Source organism: Canis lupus, chromosome 21, assembly GCF_011100685.1.
Source record: "Canis lupus familiaris isolate Mischka breed German Shepherd chromosome 21, alternate assembly UU_Cfam_GSD_1.0, whole genome shotgun sequence".
Classification (NCBI taxonomy): domain Eukaryota; kingdom Metazoa; phylum Chordata; class Mammalia; order Carnivora; family Canidae; genus Canis; species Canis lupus.
Genome location: NC_049242.1, coordinates 24,539,023 through 24,559,510, shown reverse-complemented (window position 1 = coordinate 24,559,510; position 20,488 = coordinate 24,539,023). Strand labels below are relative to the sequence as shown.

General features: G+C 38.7%; 1 protein-coding gene across 8 annotated transcripts in view; it reads left to right on the top strand.

The window, feature by feature from the left end:
- Positions 1-20,488, top strand: part of MRPL48 (mitochondrial ribosomal protein L48) — a 69,293-nt gene that overhangs the window by 18,512 nt on the left and 30,293 nt on the right. For 4 of the 8 annotated variants that reach the window (XM_038568682.1, XM_038568684.1, XM_038568683.1 and 1 more), the window contains 2 exons: positions 1,815-1,852; positions 11,647-11,688. In XM_038568682.1, the coding sequence (XP_038424610.1) occupies positions 1,815-1,852; positions 11,647-11,688 (80 nt within the window). The remainder of the gene's footprint in view (positions 1-1,814; positions 1,853-11,646; positions 11,689-20,488) is intronic. The other 4 variants (XM_038568686.1, XM_038568688.1, XM_038568687.1 and 1 more) reach the window with 1 other exon arrangement.

Genomic DNA, 20,488 nt, shown 5'->3' with positions numbered 1-20,488 from the left:
TACCCCCTACTGTTTCTCTCTAGGTGGTAATGAATGGTATTTGGTAATTTATTTCTCTATTCAGCAGATATTCACTGAGTGTCTTACGTGTGGCAGCCATATGATATAAAACAATGAATTATATATCTCCCTGGATCGCATGGCACTTATGAGCCTGCATGATTTCTTTAATCCTTTACATTTATTGAAACCTCTCTCCTATGATTTCTTTTCCATCTTAATCTATTTTCCCATCATTAATCAGACGACTATTCAGTAAGTACTACTATAGCACCATGCTTACTATAGAACTATTTTACACATTCTCTCTAATTTTTACAAAAACATTACAGGACAAATATAGATTTTGTCATTTTACAAAAAAGGAAACTGGCTCAGAGAGTTTAAGATAGATTTTCAGTCCCATGAGATTATACTATTATTATCTGCATTTTAAAGAGATGAGATAACTGAGTTACAGAGATATGAAAGATCATATGGAAGGTCACAGTTTGGAAACGGTACAGTCAACATTTAATCACAGATCTGCTTGTTTCCAACTTGTACTACAATTTAGTTTTGAAACTTTGCGGGATGCTGAGTTCAAATAAAATATCTGATAACCTGGTGAGCCAAACAGAGCTGTATGATTCTCTTCCATATTCTTTAACTTCTGTATTCAGTCTGGCTCTCATTGTTCTCATTGCTGTTCCTTCCTTTCTGTCCTCTTTGCAGGGCTACTGCAAGGACCACTTTACTGGTTCTCTTGCCTCAGTCTCACCTCATCCCATTCATCGCTCGCCCGCTGCCAGGGTTAATTTTTCTTTTCTTTTCTTTTCTTTTCTTTTCTTTTCTTTTCTTTTCTTTTCTTTTCTTTTCTTCTTTTCTTTTCTCTTTTCTTTTCTTTTCTTTTCTTTCTTTTCTTTTCTTTCTTTCTTTTCTTTCTTTTCTTTTCTTTCTTTCTTTTCTCTTCTTCTTCTTCTTCTTCTTCTTCTTCTTCTTCTTCTTCTTCTTCTCTTTTTCTGAGTTTATTTATTTATTTGAAAAAGAGAGAGAATACAAGCTGGAGAGAGAGGGAGAGGGAGAAGCAGACTACCCGCCAAGTGGGGAGCCTGACAGGGGACTTGATCCCAGGACCTGGAGATCATGACCTGAGCTAAAGGCAGACGCTTCACTGGCTGAGTCACCCAGGGACCCCAGGGTTAACTTTCTAAAACTTGATCATAGTGGCCCTGTACTTAAACTCTGTTAGGAGCTTCCCACTGCCTATATATAGTAAACATCAAACTCCTTAGCAGAGAGCGTGAGATTCTTCACAACGTGGCCTTTGATTCATCTCTTTCACCAATCTGCCTTTTCCCTGTTGCTTAAGTTCCACTCACACCCAGCTGTTTGTTCTTCCCAGAGCATACCACTTTCACGCCTTTCCCTAGAATGCTTTTCCTTAAGGCTAAGTAATCAAGAACAGTTCTTCATTTTTAAAACACAGGTCACATGGTTTTACCCCCCTAGTTGGAATGACCACACTTTACTTGGTGTTCCATCAAATCTTGAACAAGTGTTTGTTCTGGATCAGCATGAAATTGTGGATCACATTTGTTTACATACCTCTCTCCCAGCTAGGCCGTATATAGAGCATTTTACTTATTTTTGCATCTTCACGATGTTTGGCACATAATAGGTACTTAATGATGTTTATGGAAAGAAGGGAAGGAAGGAATAAGGAAATATCTAGCATTGACTTATCCTTGATGAAAAGCATACAAGTTTTGGTTACTGTGTAGATTAAATGTGGGTATCTAATTTTATTCAACATACTCTTTCCCTCTTTTTAGGCTCAGGACTTCAGGAGAAAATCCCATCTGTTCTGCAGGTATGTGGTTACTTCCTTATCTAGTCTGCTTGCTTTAAGTGACCCTGTAACACTCTATAATAATTTTGTCTAGAAAGATTCCTAACATATCTTTGAGAAGAGTGGCTAGAAGTACATTCCACCCTTCACATGGAATAGGACAAGGGCAAGAATAGAAAGTGGTGGTTAAGAGCAAGAGCTCTTTAGTATGTTTGGATCCCAGCTCTACCACATACTTACACTGTGACCTTTGGCTACTTCTCCATGCCTTGCTTTCCTCACTTAAAACAATGAGGACAATTATAGTAAAACCTACAGTGAATTTAAAGATTCAGTGAGGTAAAATATATAAAGTTAGTTATTATAGTTATGATTGCTACTATTTCAGACCTCTCTTTCATGTCCGTCATAGTCTAGGCAAGGGCTTTTCATATAGTATTTTGTCCAAAAAGAATGTCCATTCATTCTGATTAACTCAATGAATTCAGTCTGTTTCAACCCCATTAGTTGTCCTTTCTGGTTTGTCTATTATGTGATAAATTTCCAAATAGTTGTTTGATTTTAATGACATCTGTCATTTGTCTATAAAGAGTATCAGGGGAAAAGGAATGGGAAAAAATAAGGGAACTAACATTTACTGAGTACCTGATATATGCCAGGCAATACAGAAGATTTTATATCTGTTAATTTTTTCAGCAGATGGCAGCAACTTGTAGAGCATCACCATTTCTACCAGCCCTAAAGCCCAGCATCTCAAAATATGGGCTTCTTTTAATTTATTCATTTTCTCAACAGACATTTATTGTACCACGATGTGTTTTAGGTGCTGGGTATACAGAATTGAGAGGATACAGTCCTTGCCATTTGGAAGCTTAATAGTCTTAAAATAATTTTTTCCCCAAGAATACTGCAGTGAACACTCACCATTTAGATTGAACTGTTGACATTTCGCTTTCTCTATCGGGCATCATGATATCTCACATTTAAAAACCTCAGCATGCATTTCTAGAAATAAGGACTTTCTATACATTCTGTTAAAGAACCAGAACACCATTATCTCATTCATGAAAATTAATAGTAAAGCTCCCATATGATCCAATATTCTACCCGTTTCCATAATTATCCCCAAAATGTCTTTTTCCCCAAAAATGTCTTTTGTGGGTGTTGTTTATAAGCAGAGGCCAATGAAGTTTCTTCCACATTTTGTATTTCACTGTTGTGTCACCTTTGATCTAGATAATCTAATCATTTCTACCACTTGTTTTTTCCTATAACAGTGACTTTTTGATTATGTCAGATCATTTATCTTATAGAATGTCCTCCCTTGTTGATTCGTCTGATGATTTCCTAGTGGTGTTGTAGAACATGGTCTTTTTCTTTCCTACAATTGAGAAGTTAAACCGAAAAGCTTGAGTACACTTAAGTTAAACTATTTACGCAAGAAAATTTTGTAACTGATGGCCTGAACTTCATATGGCATCCTATCAGGAGATTAAAACAAATAACTGAATATCTTATTATCAAAGTGAAAAACATTCGTTTTAAAGAAAATGGGAAATAGGGACGCCTGGGTGGCTCAGTGGTTGAGCATCTGCCTTTGGTTCAGGGCATGATCCCAGGGTCCTGGGATTGAGTCTTGCATCAGGTTCCCCATAGAGCGCTCAGGCTCCTGCTTCTCCCTTTGTCTATGTCTCTGCCTCTCTCATGAATAAATACATTTTAAAAATATTAAAAAAAAAAAAAAGAATATGGAAAATAAACACTTAGAGCAGCCCCAGTGGCGCAGCGGTTTAGCGCTGCCTGCAGCCCAGGGTGTGATCCTGGAGACCCGGGATCAAGTCCCACGTCGGGCTCCCTGCATGGAGCCTGCTTCTCCCTCTGCCTGTGTCTCTGCCTCTCTCTCTCTCTGTGTCTCTCATGAATAAATAAATAAAATATTTAAAAAAAAGAAAAGAAAAGAAACACTTATATACAAGAAGAAGCTGAAGAACACAGATAATAAAAAAATCACCTGTAATTGTATCATCTAGAGATTATTGTTTAATATTTTGTTGTGTATCCTAACAGGTCTTTTTCTATTTTTCTCTTCATAGATAGATAGATAAGTAGGTAGGTAGATGGATTTTTTGCTTTGTTTTGCAGTAATGGAAACAAATTATACATAATTTTTTTAAAGCTCTATTTACTTTAGAGAGGGAGCAAGCTCAAGCAGAAGAGGCAGCAGGAGAGGGAGAAGGAGAGACCTCAAGCAGACTTCACACTGAGCTTAGAGCCAAATGTGGGGCTTGATCCCATGACCCTGAGATCAGGACCTGAGCCGAAAGCAAGAGTCAGATGCTTAACTGACGACCCCACCCAGGCACCCTGATATGTAATGTTTTTTTTTTCATTTGTTTTTATTTAAGTTCAATTTGCCAACATATAGTATAACACCCAGTGCTCATCCCATCAAGTGCCCTCCTCAGTGCCTATCACCGAGTTACCCCAACCACCCCCCCCCTCCGCCTACCTCCCCTTCTGCAACCCTTTGTTGGTTTCCCAGACTTAGGAGTTTCTCATGGTTTATCTCCTTTAATTTTTCCCACTCAGTTCCCCTCCTTTCCCTTATAATCCCTATAACTATTTCTTATATTCCCCATATGAGTGAAATCATATGATGATTATTCTTCTCTGATTGACTTATTTTACTCAGCATAATACCCTCCAGTTCCATTCAGGTCGAAGCAAATGGTGGGTATTCGTCCTTTCTGATGGCTGAGTAATATTCCATTGTGTATATAGACCACATCTTCTTTATCCATTCATCTGTCAAAGGACATCATGGCTCTTTCCACAGTTTGGCTATTGTGGATATTGCTGCTATGAACATTGGGGTGCAGGTCTCTCGGCATTTCACTACATCTGTATCTTTGAGGTAAATACCCAGTAGTGTAATTGCTGGATTGTAGGGTAGCTGTATTTTTAACTTTTTGAGGAACCTCCACACTATTTTCCAGAGGGGCTATACCAGTTTGCATTCCCATCAACAATGCAAGAGGGTTCCCCCTTCTCCACATCCTCTCCAACATTTGTTGTTTCCTGTCTTGTTAATTTTCACCATTCTCACTGGTGTGAGGTGGTATTTCATTGTGGTTTTGATTTGTATTTCCCTGATGGCAAGTGATGCGCAGTATTTTCTTATGTGCTTGTTGGCCATGTCTATGTCTTCTTTGGTGAAATTTCTGTTCATGTCTTCTGCCCATTTCATGATTGGATTGTTTATTTCTTGGGTGTTGATTTTAGTAAGTTCTTTATAGATCTTAGATACTAGCCCTTTATCTGATATGTCGTTTGCAAATATCTTCTCCCATTCTGTAGGTTGTCTTTTAGTCTGTTTGATTGTTTCTTTTAGTTTGTTTGATTGTTTGATTGTTTCTTTTGCTGTACAGAAGCTTTTTATCCTGATAAATTCCCAATAGTTCATTTTTGCTTTTGTTTCCCATGCCTTCATAGATGCATCTTGCAAAAAGTTACTGTGGCCAAGTTCAAAAAGGGTGTTGCCTGTGTTCTCCTCTAGGATTTTGATGGATTCCTGTCTCACGTTTAGACCTTTCAACCATTTTGCGTTTATCTTTGTGTAAGAGAATGGTCTAGTTTCATTCTTCTGCATGTGGTTGTTCCAATTTTCCCAGCACCATTTATTGAAGAGACTGTCCTTTTTCCAGTGGATAGTCTTTCCTGCTTTGTCAAATATTAGTTGACCATAGAGTTGAGTGCCCATTTCTGGGTTCTCTATTTTGTTCTGTTGATCCGTGTGTCGGTTTTTGTGCCAGTACCCTCCTGTCTTGATGATCACAGCTTGGTAATACAGCTTGAAATCTGGCATTGGTTTTCTTTTTCAATATTCCTCTGGCTATTCAGGGTCTTTTCTGATTCCATACAAATCTTATTTGTTCCAACTCTTTGGGAAAGTCCATGGTATTTTGATAGGGATTGCATTGAATGTGTAAATTGCCCTGGGTAGCATAGACATTTTCACAATATTTATTCTTCCAATCTATGAGCATGGAATGTTTTTTTTTTAAATGTCTAAAAGGTTTTATTGTGTTAATAAAACTCAGAGGTGGTCAAGACTTGGGTGCACACAGGGATGGAATGTAAAATAGTCGTAATGTTATGACTTCATTTTTCATTTTGTGTTTTCAACTCTGCCTTGAAAATCAGAGATGGCTTCTTGGGTAACCTTTCGGGATCACCCAGATGTCTTGGGATCACTTTCTGCAACCTCTGAAAGCCGTAATCTATGGTTGGTTCATTAAGGACGGTGTAGACAAACCATCTCTTTGTGTCTCCCTCAATTTCTTTCAGAAGTGTTCTGTAGTTTTTAAGATATAGATCCTTTACCTCTTTGGTTAGGTTTATTCCTAGGTATCTTATGCTTTTGAGTGCAATTGTAAATGGGATTGATTCCTTAATTTCTCTTTCTTCAGTTTCATTGTTAGTGTATAGAAATTCCACTGATTTCTGTGCATTGATTTTGTATCCTGCCACATTGCTGAATTGCTGTATGAGTTCTAGCAATCTTGGGGTGGAGTCTTTTGGGTTTTCTATATACAGTATCACGTCATCTACGAAGAGGGAGAGTTTGACTTCTTTGCCAGTTTTTTTTTTAAGATTTACTTATTTATTCATGAGAGACACACACACACACACACACAGAGAGAGAGAGAGAGAGAGAGAGAGAGAGGCAGAGACACAGGTAGCGGGAGAAGCAGGATCCCTGCAGAGAGCCTGATGTAGGAATCGATTGTGGATCCCAGGATCATTCCCTGAGCCAAAGGCAGATGCTCAACCCCTGAGCCACCCATGTGTCCCTTCTTTGCCAATTTGAATGCCTTTTATATCTTTTTGTTATTTGATTGCTGAGGCTAGGACTTCTAGTACTATGTTGAATAACAGTGGAGAGAGTGGACATTCCTGTTGTGTTCCAGATCTTAGAGGAAAGGTTCTCAGTTTTTCCCCATTGAGAATGATATTCGCTTTGGGCTTTTCATAAACAGCTTTTAAGATATTGAGGAAAATTCCCTCTATCCATACACTTTGAAGAGTTTTAGTCAGGAATGGATGCTGTATTTTGTCAAATGCTTTCTCTGCATCTATTGAGAGGATCATATGGTTCTTGTTTTTTCTCTTGTTGATGTGATCTATCACATTGATTGCTTTATGAGTGTTGAACCAGCCTTGCATCCCGGGAACAAATCCCACTTGGTCATGGTGAATAATCCTCTTAATGCACAGTTGGATCCTATTGGCTAGTATCTTGGTGAGGTCTTTGTCTAGTTTTGGAATCAAGGTTGTGCTGGCCTCATAAAATGTATTTGGAAGTATTGCCTTCTTTTCTATCTTTCAAAACAGCTTTAGTAGAATAGGTATTATTTCTTCTTTAAACATTTGATAAAATTCCCCTGGGAAGCCATCTGGCCCTGACTTTTGTGTCTTGGGAGGTTTTTGATGACTGTTTCAATTTCCTTGCTGGTTATTGGCCTGTTCAGGTTTTCTATTTCTTCCTGTTCCAGTTTTGGTATTTGTGGTTTTCCAGAAATGCATCCATTTCTTCTAGATTGCCTAATTTGTTGGCATATAGCTGCTTATAATATGTTTTTAAAATCGTTTGTATTTCCTTGGTATTGGTTGTGATCTCTTTCATTCGTGATTTTATCAATTTGAGTTTTTTTTTTTTTTTCTTTTTAATAAGGCTGGCTAGGGGTTTATCTATCTCATTAATTCTTTCAAATAACCAACTCCTGATTTTGTTGATCTGTTCTATAGTTATTCTGGTCTCTATTTCATTGAGTTCTGCTCGAATCTTTATTATCTCTCTTCTTCTGCTTGGTGTAGGTTTTACTTGCTGTTCTTTCACCAATTCCTTTAGGTGTGAGGTTAGCTTGTGTATTTGAGCTTTTTCCAATTGTTTTGAGGGAGGCTTGTATTGCAATGTATTTCCCTCTTAGGACCACGTTTGCTGTATCCCAAAGATTTTGAATGGTTGTATCTTCATTTCCATTAGTTTCCATGAATCTTTTTAATTCTTCTCTAATTTCCTGGTTGACCCATTCATCTTTTAATAGGTTGCTCTTTAACCTCCATGTGTTTGAGTGTCTTCCAGATTTCTTTTTGTGATTGAGTTCTAGTTTCAAAGCATTGTGGTCTGAAAATATGCAGGGGACAATCCCAGTCTTTTGTTATTGGTTGAGACCTGACTTGTGACCCAGTATGTGGTCTATTCTGGAGAAAGTTCCATGTGCACTTGAGAAGAATGTGTATTTAGTTGCATTTGGATGTAAAGTTCTGTGAAATCTGTTTGGTCCAGTGTATCATTTAAGGCCCTTGTTTTTTTGGTAATGTTCTGCTTAGAGGATCTGTCATTTGTTGAAAGCGCCGTGTTGAAGTTTCCTACTATTAGTGTATTATTACCTAAGTATCTCTTTACTTTTGTTATTAATTGATTGATATACTTGGAAGCTCCCACATTAGGGGCATAAATATTCATGATTGTTAGGTCTTCTTGCTGGATAGACCCTTTAAGTATGATATAGTGTCCCTCTTCATCTCTTACTGCAGTCTTTGGTGTAAACTTTAATTTATCTGATATGAGGATTGCTACCTCAGCTTTCTTTTGAGGACCATTTGAATGGTAAATGGTTCTCTAGCCCTTCATTTTCAGGCTGGAGGTGTCCTTAGGTCTAAAATGAGTCTCTTGTAGACAGCGTATAGATGGATCTTGCTTTTTTATCCAATCCAATACCTGCATCTTTTGATGGGATCATTTAGCCCATTCACCTTCAGAGTAACTACTGAAAGATATGAATTTAGTGTCATTGTATTACCTATTCTATTCAGTCCCTGTTTTTGTGGATTGTTTCTTTGGGCTCCTTCTTTCTTTTACAGGGCCCTCCTTAATATTTCCTGCAGAGCCAGTTTGGTGGTCACATATTCTTTCAGTTTCTGCCTGTCCTGGAAGCTCTTTATCTCTCCTTCTATTCTGAATTAGCCTTTCTGGATAAAATATTCCTGGCTGCATGTTCTTCTCATTTAGTACCCTATATATATAATGCCAGCCCTTTCTGGCCTGCCAGGTCTCTGTGGAGAGGTCTGCTGTTAATCTGATATTTCTCTCCATATAAGTCAAGAATCTCTTGTCTCAAACCGCTTTAAGAATTTTCTCTTTATCTTTGAAATTTGCAAGTTTCACTATTAAATGTTGAGGTATTGAATGGTTTTTATTGATTTTGGGGGGGTCCTCTTTATCTCTTGGATCTGAATTCCTGTTTCCTTCCCCAAATTTGAGAAGTTCTCAGCTATGATTTGTTCAAATATACTTTGTGGTCCTCCCTGTCTCTCAGCCTCTTCTGGAAAACTTACTAGATGTATATTCTTCCTTCTCCAGCTATCATTTATTTCCCTAAGCCTTTCCTCATGGGCTCTTGTTTTTCTCTTTTTTCCTCAGCTTCCTTCCTTACCATCAACTTGTCTTCTATGTCACTCACTCTCTCTTCCATCTCATTAACCCTAGCAGTTAGAACATTCAGTTTGGATTGTATGTCGTTTAATCTGTTTTTAATTTTGGCCTGATTAGATCTTAATTCTGTGGTAACAAAGTCTCTAGAGTCCTTTGAGTTTTTTTCCAGAGCCACCAGTAGCTTTATAATTGTACTTCTGAATTGACTTTCTGACATCGTATTTAAATCCAAATTCTGTAACTCTGTTGCAGAAAGTATTGTTTCTGATTCTTTCTTTTGTGGTGAATTCTTCTTTCTAGTTATTTTGTCCAGTGTAGAGTGGCTGAATGAGTGGGCTGAGTCAAAAATATCAACCATGACCTAAGTAAAATACATCCTAGATTCTGAAGAGGTCAGAGACCAGAAAATAAAAGAAAAAGAACAACAGAACAAAAGGATACTGAAGTAAAAAACAAATTTTAAAAGAAAGTAGTAAAAATAAAAAGCCAAAAACCAAAAACAAAGAAGAAGAAAAAAAAAGTAAAAAAAAAAAGTAAAGAAACGAGGAAAAAGAAAAAAAGGGGGTGCTGGGGGATGGTGGTGGTGAAGAAGTGGTAGTGGAGAGAGAATTTAGTTTACCTGAGGGGTCCTAGAGTGTGATACTATTGGTTCTGAGTGTATTTTGTTCTGTATGTTGGTAGATGCTCAATCCCAAATTTGTATAAAGCAGAAATACTTATAGAAAGCCCCAATATGGACCACCAAAATGTAAACAAGATAAAAGAGAGGGGCAGAATGGGAAGAAAGAGAGAATAAAATCTCACAGAATGAACCAACACAGTTTTCTACTTGGTTCTGGGTGTATGTTGGTCGTTAAGAGTTAGGAGTTAGAAGTTAGAAGTTGGAAGTTAGAAGGTACTAACTTCCACCATTGTAAAACAAGGCAGAAAAAAACAAAAAACAAATACCCATATCTTGTCTATCTACCAAAATTAAATTGAATACGTTGAAGGGAATCCATAAGTGAAAAATATATCTAAGACATGTAATTGTAGAAATATGAAGGTCAAAAAGGAAAAAACTTAAAAATGAAGAGCTGGTAAAATATTGTAGTTAATGTGGGAAAAGAGAAAAAATATTGGAAATTTTTAGTCTGATATAAAAATGCATCGTAATGGAAAAAGGAAAAAAAAGGACCCTCTAGTTCTATATACTATTTTCTCTCAGTCCTGGACCTTCCCAGTGCTGCTTGTTCAGTAAACTTTCTTTTCCCTTGTACTTCCAGCAGTTCTGGGGGAGGGTCTGGTGTGCTGATTCTCAGGCATCTGTGCCTGGGCAGAGATGCCCCGCTGCTTGCCAGGTGCTGGGCTCAGTATGAGCTGTTTATCCTGTGAGGCCTTTGTTCCCTAGAGGCCCTGCCTCTCCCGGGCACAATGTGAAACAAAGAGGAAAAGCACATCGGGCTCCCTGCGGGGAGCCTGCTTCTCCCTCTGCCTGTGTCTCTCCCTTCTGCCTGTGTTTCTCATGAATAAATAAAATCTTAAAAAAAACAAAAAAACAAAAAACAAAACAAAAAACAAAGAGGAAAAGCAAAAATGGCTGTGGCCAGATTTCCAGCTCTTGGAGTCACACTCCCTGTGAGTAACTAACTGCAGTCTCCCAGTCTGCACTGGCCTAGATGGTCCTGGGGACAGGTGCAGGTGCATTGATCTGCACAGCTTGCTGGGCGCCCAGCGGCAGGAGAGTTCTCACTTTCCTGTGCCCTCCATGCTTCCACCTGTCCCAAGGGGAACGAAGGATCACCAACTTTGTCTGCTTGGGTCGGGGATCCGGGGCCCTGTGCCGCTGGACCCATGCCCCTGGGGGCTGCCTTTCCTGAAGAGAATGGGGTACAGCCACCCTGCTGTTGCCAGCCTCTAGGGTAAAGGCAGCTCCGGAGCCAGCTCCCCTAACCCACAGGCTTCTCCTAAATGCCCCATGGGGCTGCGGTGCTCCAGCCCTTTACCAATACCCAACCACAGTTTGCGGGTGGCCCTCCTCTTATAGTGACTCCAGGAATCTTGAGGCTTCCCTGCCCCTCTTGCTATTCTGCCCGATTTCCCTGCTAAGCATTTTTCCATCAGGGAAAACTCCAGTGTGGATTTTTAAAGTTCCTGCTTCTCTAGACGTGGACTTTCCTGCCCTGGAGGCTTTTGCCACTCTGCTTTAGCCCTGCTTAGTCGTGGTTCCTGTCCCCAACTTTATTCTTTTTTATTTTATTTTTTCATCTTCCTACCTTGTTAGAAACAAAAACTTTTCTCTCCATAGCATTCCAGCTGTTCTCTCTTTAAATCTCAGGTCGAATTCATAGGTGTCTAGGATGTTTTGAAAGTTATCTAGGTAAGTTTGTGGGGTCAGGTGAGTTGAAGACCCCTACTCTTCCACCATCTTGCCCCTCTGTCTGATATATAATATTTTATAATCTTTTTTCTTCTTACTTGATCCATGGTCAATACATTTCTACTATAATAGAGAGATATCTGTATAATTATTTTGAATGTACTGCCTTAAATGTAACAGTTTGAAGGAGAAGATATTGAGTCTGGCTTTGAACATGTTTAATTGGAGTGCCTGTGGGAAGGATATATTAAGTAGCCCATTGTATACAATTGTATGCATTGATCTTGAATTTAAAATATAAGTCTGAGGTGAAACTATAAATTTGGAAGCCATCATATTGTCTATTTTAATTGCAGTGATGGCAATGAAACGTCATGTGAGAACAAGTAGAGAAGAGGCCCAAGGATCAGGCCCTTAAGAACTCTGACATTTAAAAATGAGGTAGAGAGCAGCCCAGGTGGCTCAGGGGTTTAGCTCCACCTTCAGCCCAGGGCCTGATCCTGGAGACCCGGGATCAAGTCCCATGTCAGGCTCCCTGCATGGAGCCTGCTTCTCCCTCTTCCTGTGTCTCTGCCTCTCTCTCTCTGCGTCTCTCATGAATAAATCAAATCAAATCAAATCAAATCAAAAATAAAAAAAAATAAAAGCGAGGTAGAGAGTGGGGTGCCTTGGTGGCTCAGTAGGTTGAGTGCCTGACTCTTGATTTTGTTTCAGGTCATGATGTCAGGGTCCTGGGATTAAGCCCCAAGTGGGGCTCTATGCTCAGTGGGGAGTCTGCTTAAATTCTCTTTCTCCCTTTCCCTTTGCTCTTCCCCCCGCTAGAGTACATGTGCTCGCATTCTCTCTTGCTCTCTCTTAAATAAATAAATAAATCTTTAAGAAAAAAAAGGTGAGTAGAGGGTAAAAGAGATGTCTAATGAGGTTGAAAAAAAGGAGGCCAAAATGGTAGGAAAAAGCCAGCATAGTACAATTTGATGTCAGTCAAAAGGAGAGTGTTTTAAGAAGGAAAGAGTGGTTAACCATGTTGGTGTTACAACTGTGTGCTGCTGAGAGATCCCAAAAGATAAGAACTTAACATTCTTTGGCTTTAGCAACATGGAAGTCACTGGTGACTTTATGAAAGGAGTTTCTTGTGCAGGTGGGGTGAAGCCAGTTGTGGAAGTCAGCTTGCCTTGACAGGTGAATGGGAGTTGGGGAGCTAGAGAAAGCTGTTCACAATGTTTTTATGAAGTTTGAGTGGGAGGGGAGAGAATTGACAGGAAGTGGAGAGGACTGTGGGGTCCAGGAAAGGTTTTATTTTATGTTTTTTTTTTTCCCCTCTCAATGACATTTTTTATTTCGAAAGATAAAAAAATACGGAAGAGTATAAAAAGATAATAAGTCAAATAACCCCAGAGTTAACAATTACTAACATTTTGCTAGATTTTATTTTTTGTTTTGTTTTGTTTTAAAAAGAGATGATGTTCAAGTGCTCTTATTCCCTAAGTTTGGTCTTATCCCTTACCCTCAACTAGAGGCAAAGTTTATTTTGAACTGGTATATATTCTGAGGAAAGTTATTTTTTTTTAAATTACTATTAAATTATCAATTGTAAGAATTGTAAATACATTTACATAGGTGCATAGGATAAGAATAAATATAAACTGTACAAAAAGGTATATGATAAAAAGTCAAATTTTCTATTTCCCAGTCTTACTCCCCAGTGATAGCCACTTAAAGCAGTTTCTTTTATATTTCTCAAGAAGTTTTATGCATATGTGGACATATATATTCTGTGTGTGTATCACTATATCTTAATGCTGGACATTTAGGTTGTTCAGAGTTTTTGCTGTTTCAAAAAATGCTGCAACAACCATCTTAATACATCTTTGTGAACTTGTTCCCAAACATTTATAAGCTAAATTCCTGGAATTGAAATTGCTGAGTCAAATGATTATGATTAAATATTTTGGTAAGTATCACCTGATTGCCCTTTAGAGAAGTTGCATTAATTTACATTTCTATTTCCTGGTCAAAACTGGGTTTTATAAAATATCTTATATTTTTGGTAGTAAAAAATTATGTCTCATAATTTGCATTTCTTAAGAGAGTTTATCGTCTTTCTGCATTTTTATTGGCAATTTTTATTTCTTTCCTTGTGAACTGTCTATACTTTTTGCCCATTTTTCTATTGAGTTTCTGGCTTTTTTATTTTTAATTTACAAGAATTTTTTTTATATAGTTCTTTTTTAAATTTATTTGTTTATTCATGAGAGACACAAAGAGAGAGGCAGAGACATTGGCAGAGGGAGAAGCAGGCTCCCTGTAGGGAGCATGATGTCAGACTCCATCCCAGGACCCCGGGGTCACGACCTGAGCTAAAGGCAACCACTCAACAACTGAGCCACCCAGGTGCCCCTGTAGTTTTTATATATTAAGAAAATTAGTATTTTTCATCTCTGCTTTGCATTGCTTCTAGTTATCTGTCTTTTGACTTTTTGTGTTTTTGTTGAAAAGAAGTTTTATGTTTTTATATAGCTAAGTTTATTAAACTTTGATTTCTATCTAGGTTTTTGTTTCTTGCTTAAAAAGATCTCTATTCCAAGATTAGTTTTAAAAATCCTTCATATTATCTTCTGGTATTTTCTTCCCTTCATATATGAGATGTATCTGGAATGAGAAGTGAGTAGGGATGCAGGTTTTCCCCAAAATGTGTAGTTAACTGTTTCAAACTTATTGAAACATCCATCTTCTCCTCAGAGGTTTGACAAGATTATCTTTATCATATACTAAGTTTCCATAAAAATCTGAGATTATTTTAACTTTGTTTTGTTCCATTGATTTGTCTGTATATTTGATGCCATTACTATCCTTTTAAAATATTGGTTATATAGTTTTGTAGTATATTTTAGTATTTGAGAGGTACTTAAATCTGAGGATTTTTTGGTTTTATTTTGTTTTTAAAGCTGGAATCAAAAAGGCCTGGTAAGACCTATTGAAGGAAATCCAGCAGGGATCCTTCTGAAGAGAGAGGTGGGGGATAATATAATTTGCTCAAATAGTTTTCTTTTATTAAGATTTTTGAGAGTGAGTGGGGTAAGGAGGGGAAGGGGGAAAGAATCTCAAGCAGGCTTCATGCTGAGTGTGGAGCCCAACAGAGGGCTCTATCCCCATACCCTGAGATCATGACGCCAGCTGAAACCAAGAGTTGGGCCACCCAGATGACCCTTAAACAATTTTCTATTTAGAGAAATTTAAGCTGTCTTCACGACTTTGCAATGTAAACAACACTATGATATGTATCCTTATATATCTTTGTCTGATTATTTACTTAGGATTCATTTCTAACAGTCAAAATCTTGGGTTAAAAGAAATGGACGTTTTTAAAGCTATTGAATATGTATTACCAAATTCGTCTCCAGAAAGATTGTGCTATTTTATTCTTCTTTGGTATTTGAGAATCCCTTTTTATATAGTCATCAATATTAAGTGTTATTTTTTTAATATTTGGTAATATAAGTTTAAACATGTCATCCCTTGTATTTGTAATTTGTATGTCTTTGATTACTAGTTGATTGACCATATTTTCTTTTTTAAAATATTTTATTTATTTATTCATGAGAGACATAGAGAGAGAGAGAGAGGCAGAGACATAGGCAGAGGGAGAAGCAGGCCCCATGCAAGGAGCCTGATGTGGGACTTGATCCCGGGACCCGTGGGATCAGCCCAACCGCTGAACCACCCAGGCATCATGGTTGACCATATTTTCATATATGTACTGGCCATTTATCTTATTCTTTGCTCATTTTTCTTTTTTAAAAAAATTATTTGTTTGTTTGTTTATTTATTTATTTATTTATTTATTTATTTATAGAGACACAGAGAGAGAGAGAGGCAGAGACACAGACAGAGGGAGGAGCAGGCTCCATTCAGGGAGCCCAACATGGGACTCCATCCCACGTCTCCAAGATCACACCCCGGGCTGCAGGCAGTGCTAAACCGCTGTGCCACCGGGGCTGCCCTTTGCTCATTTTTCATTTGTTGTCAGGGAATCTCAGTGCCTAGAAGGCCCAAGGTAATTCACCAAACTTGGCATGCCAGGATAATTCTACTTGAAAGCACATAGTTTTGTTAGCATTTTTCATGGATTCTTTGAGATATCCATAAAGTCAGAAATTCCAATATTGAATTACATTGGTTTTCAGAAAAGAGTGGGGAGCGGTGCCTACCTTTACCCACCATACTCTCTGTGGGCCTGGGTACCATCCCAGCTACTCTCTTTAAAAGGTGGGCATGATTGTAGTGACTGCCTTTTTCTTACTGTTTTTAAACATATAGAGAGAAGTAAAAGATATACATATGAAGAGGTCTGAAGAGGTTAAATGAAGAGAACACAGAGTTGTCTCATTACAGCATGAGCAAAAAGGTGGAATCAGGAACATGGCACATTCAAAGCCAAGTAGTTCAGTGTACTATAATTAGAAAAACTGGAAAAATTTTGAAAAGAGATTTTGAAAAAAGTGGGTAGCTGCCAAGGCCAAATCATTGCAGCTTATCTTGGTAAAATATCTTAAGAACCTTTCAGTGTGGAGCCCAGTGTGTTACCTAAAACTGACAACTTGGAGATCAAGACCCAAGTGAAGATCAAGAGTCAGATGCCCAACTGACTGAGCCACCTAGGTGCCCCATAAAGGCAATTTTCTGAGTGTATGCTATTTGCCAGGTGTGGGTGTATACCTGCCCTTGTGGTGTGTAAGGGACGTCCCGTCTATTGAATGGAGAGAATATCCTGTAATTAATCTTGACTGGGGCTACCCCAGTGTTTTCCTCTTTCTCTCCAGCATAACCCTGCTATAAAAATGCTGTTCTAATATCGAAGGAGAAATAATTAAAATGATGATGTTTACCCCTATCCTGGACTGATGGATTTCATTCCCAGTTTAGTAAACAGACACACTGAAGGACAGTTGGCTTTGGCATATATAAAGTAAACGGATGTGATGCGGGAAAAGTCAATATGTGATTACATCCTATAATTGTGCTTATTGAAAGATCTTCAGAGCCTCCTGTTGAAACCCTGGGGTTCTGTATCTTCAGTGAAAAGAATTGTCTTTCCTCTTAGGAGGCTGCAATGTTAATGCAACAGCAGGAGACCCAGTTGGATGACAAGGAGCAAGGGAAGAATTCAGTTGAACTTATTAGAAATTGGAGGCTTTCAAACTGGTACATTTTATAACATAAACAAATGGCTAATTAAGCAGTTTAAACGCTGGTAGTTTGACCAAAACCTTTCATTTAAGGGGGAAAATGGTTAATTTAACAGTAGTTTGAACCAACTTCTTAATTAACCAGCTGCTCTAATTATAGGAATTGCCCTAAGCTGAATTTGAAAATGCTTCCTTGCCAAGGAATTCTGGCAGATGAGAGGCTGAGGCAGGAATGTGGTGCTTTCACCTAAGATGTGTTATCCCCAAAGATCACCTTTTGGTTCTGCTGTTTGAAACCACTGAGGGGGGTGATTGAGTTTCTGTGTACTTAAAAACGATGGTTGGCATCTGAGTTTTCTTTAAATATTTTTGTTTTTATTTTTATTTTATTTTAAATATTTTTAAAAATTTATTCATTTGAGAGAGACAGAGAGTGAACGAGAGCATGATCAGAGGGTAGGGGCAGAGGGAGAGGGAGAAGCAGACTTCCCATTGAGCAGAGAGCCCCAATGGGGGCTGGATCCCAAGACCCCAGGATCATGACCTAAACCAAAAGCAGACACTTAACCAAATGAGCCACCCAGGCGCCCAATTTTCATTCTTTATACAAAATGTTTTACTCGGTGTCCAACGAAAGATGAATGGATAAAGAAGATGTGGTTTATGTATACAATGGAATATTACTCAGCTATTAGAAATGACAAATACCCACCATTTGCTTCAACGTGGATGGAACTGGAGGGTATTATGCTGAGTGAAGTAAGCCAGTCGGAGAAGGACAAACATTATATGTTCTCATTCATTTGGGGAATATAAATAATAGTGAAAGGGAATATAAGGGAAGGGGGAAGAAATGTGTGGGAAATATCAGAAAGGGAGACAGAACGTAAAGACTGCTAACTCTGGGAAACGAACTAGGGGTGGTGGAAGGGGAGGAGGGCGGGGGGTGGGAGTGAATGGGTGACGGGCACTGGGGGTTATTCTGTATGTTAGTAAATTGAACACCAATAAAAAATAAATTAAAAAAATGTTTTACTATATGGCGGAGGCATGGAAGAGCTATAATCATGAAGTAAACTTGATGATCTTTGAATGTTCAGGGTAGCAGAAGAGTTTCATGGAGATGGTGATATTTGAGCTGACCCTGGAGGCTGGCTAGGATTTCACCAGTCAGAGAAGTGTAGTCTGAGCAGGAGGTACTGCCCAGTATGGCACAGAACCATGACAATTGCATGATTTATACAGAATGGCAAGTGTAGCTCTGTGGTTGAGGAACAAAGTTTTAAAGGCCTGGAGGAGTAGGAGAATGAGGAGATGAAGTCATTGGAACTATATTATAAAATCAAGTTTCTTAAATACTTACCTAAGGAGTGTGAACATTTTGAAATATAGCAAAGACCTTCTCTGCCTCATTCATTGGTGTTTCTGTAGTGCCTGGTACAATGCCTGGCACATAGTAAGTATTTTTTAAAAATTATGTGCTTATGATGAATAAATGGTTGAATTAATGAAAGAGAAGAATGTCATTAGGTTTGTGTTTTAGAAGGATTAGTTTGGGGGATTCCTGGGTGGCTCAGTGGTTTAGCGCCTGCCTTCGTGATCCTGGGGTCCCGGGATCGAGTCCCACATCAGGCTCCCTGCATGGATCCTGCTTTTCCCTCTGCCTGTGTCTCTGCCTCTCTCTCTCTCTCTGTCTCTCATGAGTAAATAAAATCTTTAAAAAAAAGAAGGATTAGTTTGTCAGCTCGAGAGGATGGAATAGAGAGGGGATGTGGATACAGTGAGATCACCAACAACAATTTAGCCAAGGCTGCCACTTGAATCTCTTAACCCATCCATGCTCTCTCTCCCTTTTTCCATGTACCAACCAAAGTGATCTTTTAAAAACATATCAGGCATATACTTTTCCCTGTTCAGCTTGAAATCCAAACTCTTCACAAAGCCTAGTGTGGTATGTTCCCACTCACTGCTCTAGGCTCTGGTATACTCTGTGCCCTTCTCACACTGACAGCCTTTCTTTTCCTTTTCCTTACCCCTCTTTCAAGAATGCATCTGTTACCGAGGCCGATTCATTGTTCCTTCCTCTAGGCACATAGTGCCTTGCTCTCATCTATTAAAGTAATTTGTGTACTGTAAGGTAATTATCTGCTTTCCTATCATCCTTCCCTAGTACACACTGAGCATCTCCAGGTAAAGTGGCATATTCTAGTCATCTTTGTCCCAATGTGTATACAGTTGTTGGCATGTAGCAGTATGTGTGGACTAACACATATCATAAAAGGGACTCATGATATCCAAGGTTTGTCTTGATGAAACAATGTGGATTATAAAGGCAGGATTGGCCTGGCAAAGAGCAGACCTGCTTGGAAGCCCATTTTATTCTATTTTTTTATTTTTTTAATTTTTATTTATTTATGATAGTCACACACACACAGAGAGAGAGAGAGAGAGAGAGAGAGAGAGGCAGAGACACAGGCAGAGGGAGAAGCAGGCTCCATGTACCGGGAGCCCGACGTGGGATTCGATCCCGGGTCTCCAGGATCGCGCCCTGGGCCAAAGGCAAGTGCTAAACCACTGCGCCACCCAGGGATCCCGGAAGCCCATTTTAGAAAAGAGAAGCCCAAGAAACATTTCACTTCTTCACATCTTTTCTGTTTTACCTCCCCATAGAGATGAGGATAGGACCATAGGAACTGAGAGGAAAGGGAGCGGGACCTAAGACTAACACTAATCCAGGAGGTAGAGAGTGAGCAAGAGAGACAGACATAGAAGAGCCATGTAGTACTGGTTTCAGTGAAAGGGTAGAGATAAGGAACTGACATCTGAGCTAGGAAAAATCATATCTAGCTAGATTTTATATTCCAGAAATTCAGACGTCCTAAGAACCCACCTGGGCAAAGGCCTTTCATCCAGATAGAACTGGGTTTATTTTTTTATTTTTATTATTTATTTATTTTTTAAAGATTTTATTTATTTATTCATGAGAGACACACAGAGAGAGAGAGAGAGAGAGAGGCAGAGACATAGGTAGAGGGAGAAGGAGGCTCCATGCAGGGAGCTCAACGTGGGACTCGATCCTGGGACTCCAGGATCACTACCTGGGCCGACAGCAGGCGCTAAACTGCTGAGCCACCCAGGTATCCCTAGACCTGGGTTTAAATTGCAGTTCTGCCTTTTACTTGCTGGATGTCCTTGGCCATTTCACCATATTTTCTGAACTACAGTATCTCTTTTTTTAAATTGTTTTAAATTTTAATTCCAGTATAGCTAATGTACAGTGTTATACTAGTTTCAGGTGTACAATATTGTGATTTAACAATTTCATGCATCACCCCTGGGTGATGATCATCAGGTAAGTATGCTTTATAGTCCCCATTACCTGTTTGACTCTCTCCCCAACCAATCTCCCCTCTGGTAACCATCAGTTTGTTCTGTAGAGTTAAGAGTCTGTTTCTTGGCTTGTCTCTCTCTCTTTTTTATCTTTGTTCATTTGTTTTGTTTCTTAAATTCCCCATATCAGTGAAATCATATGGTATTTGTTTTTGTCTGACTGACTTATTTCTTTTTTTTTTTTTTTTTGACTGACTTATTTCACTTAATCTTATACTCTCTAG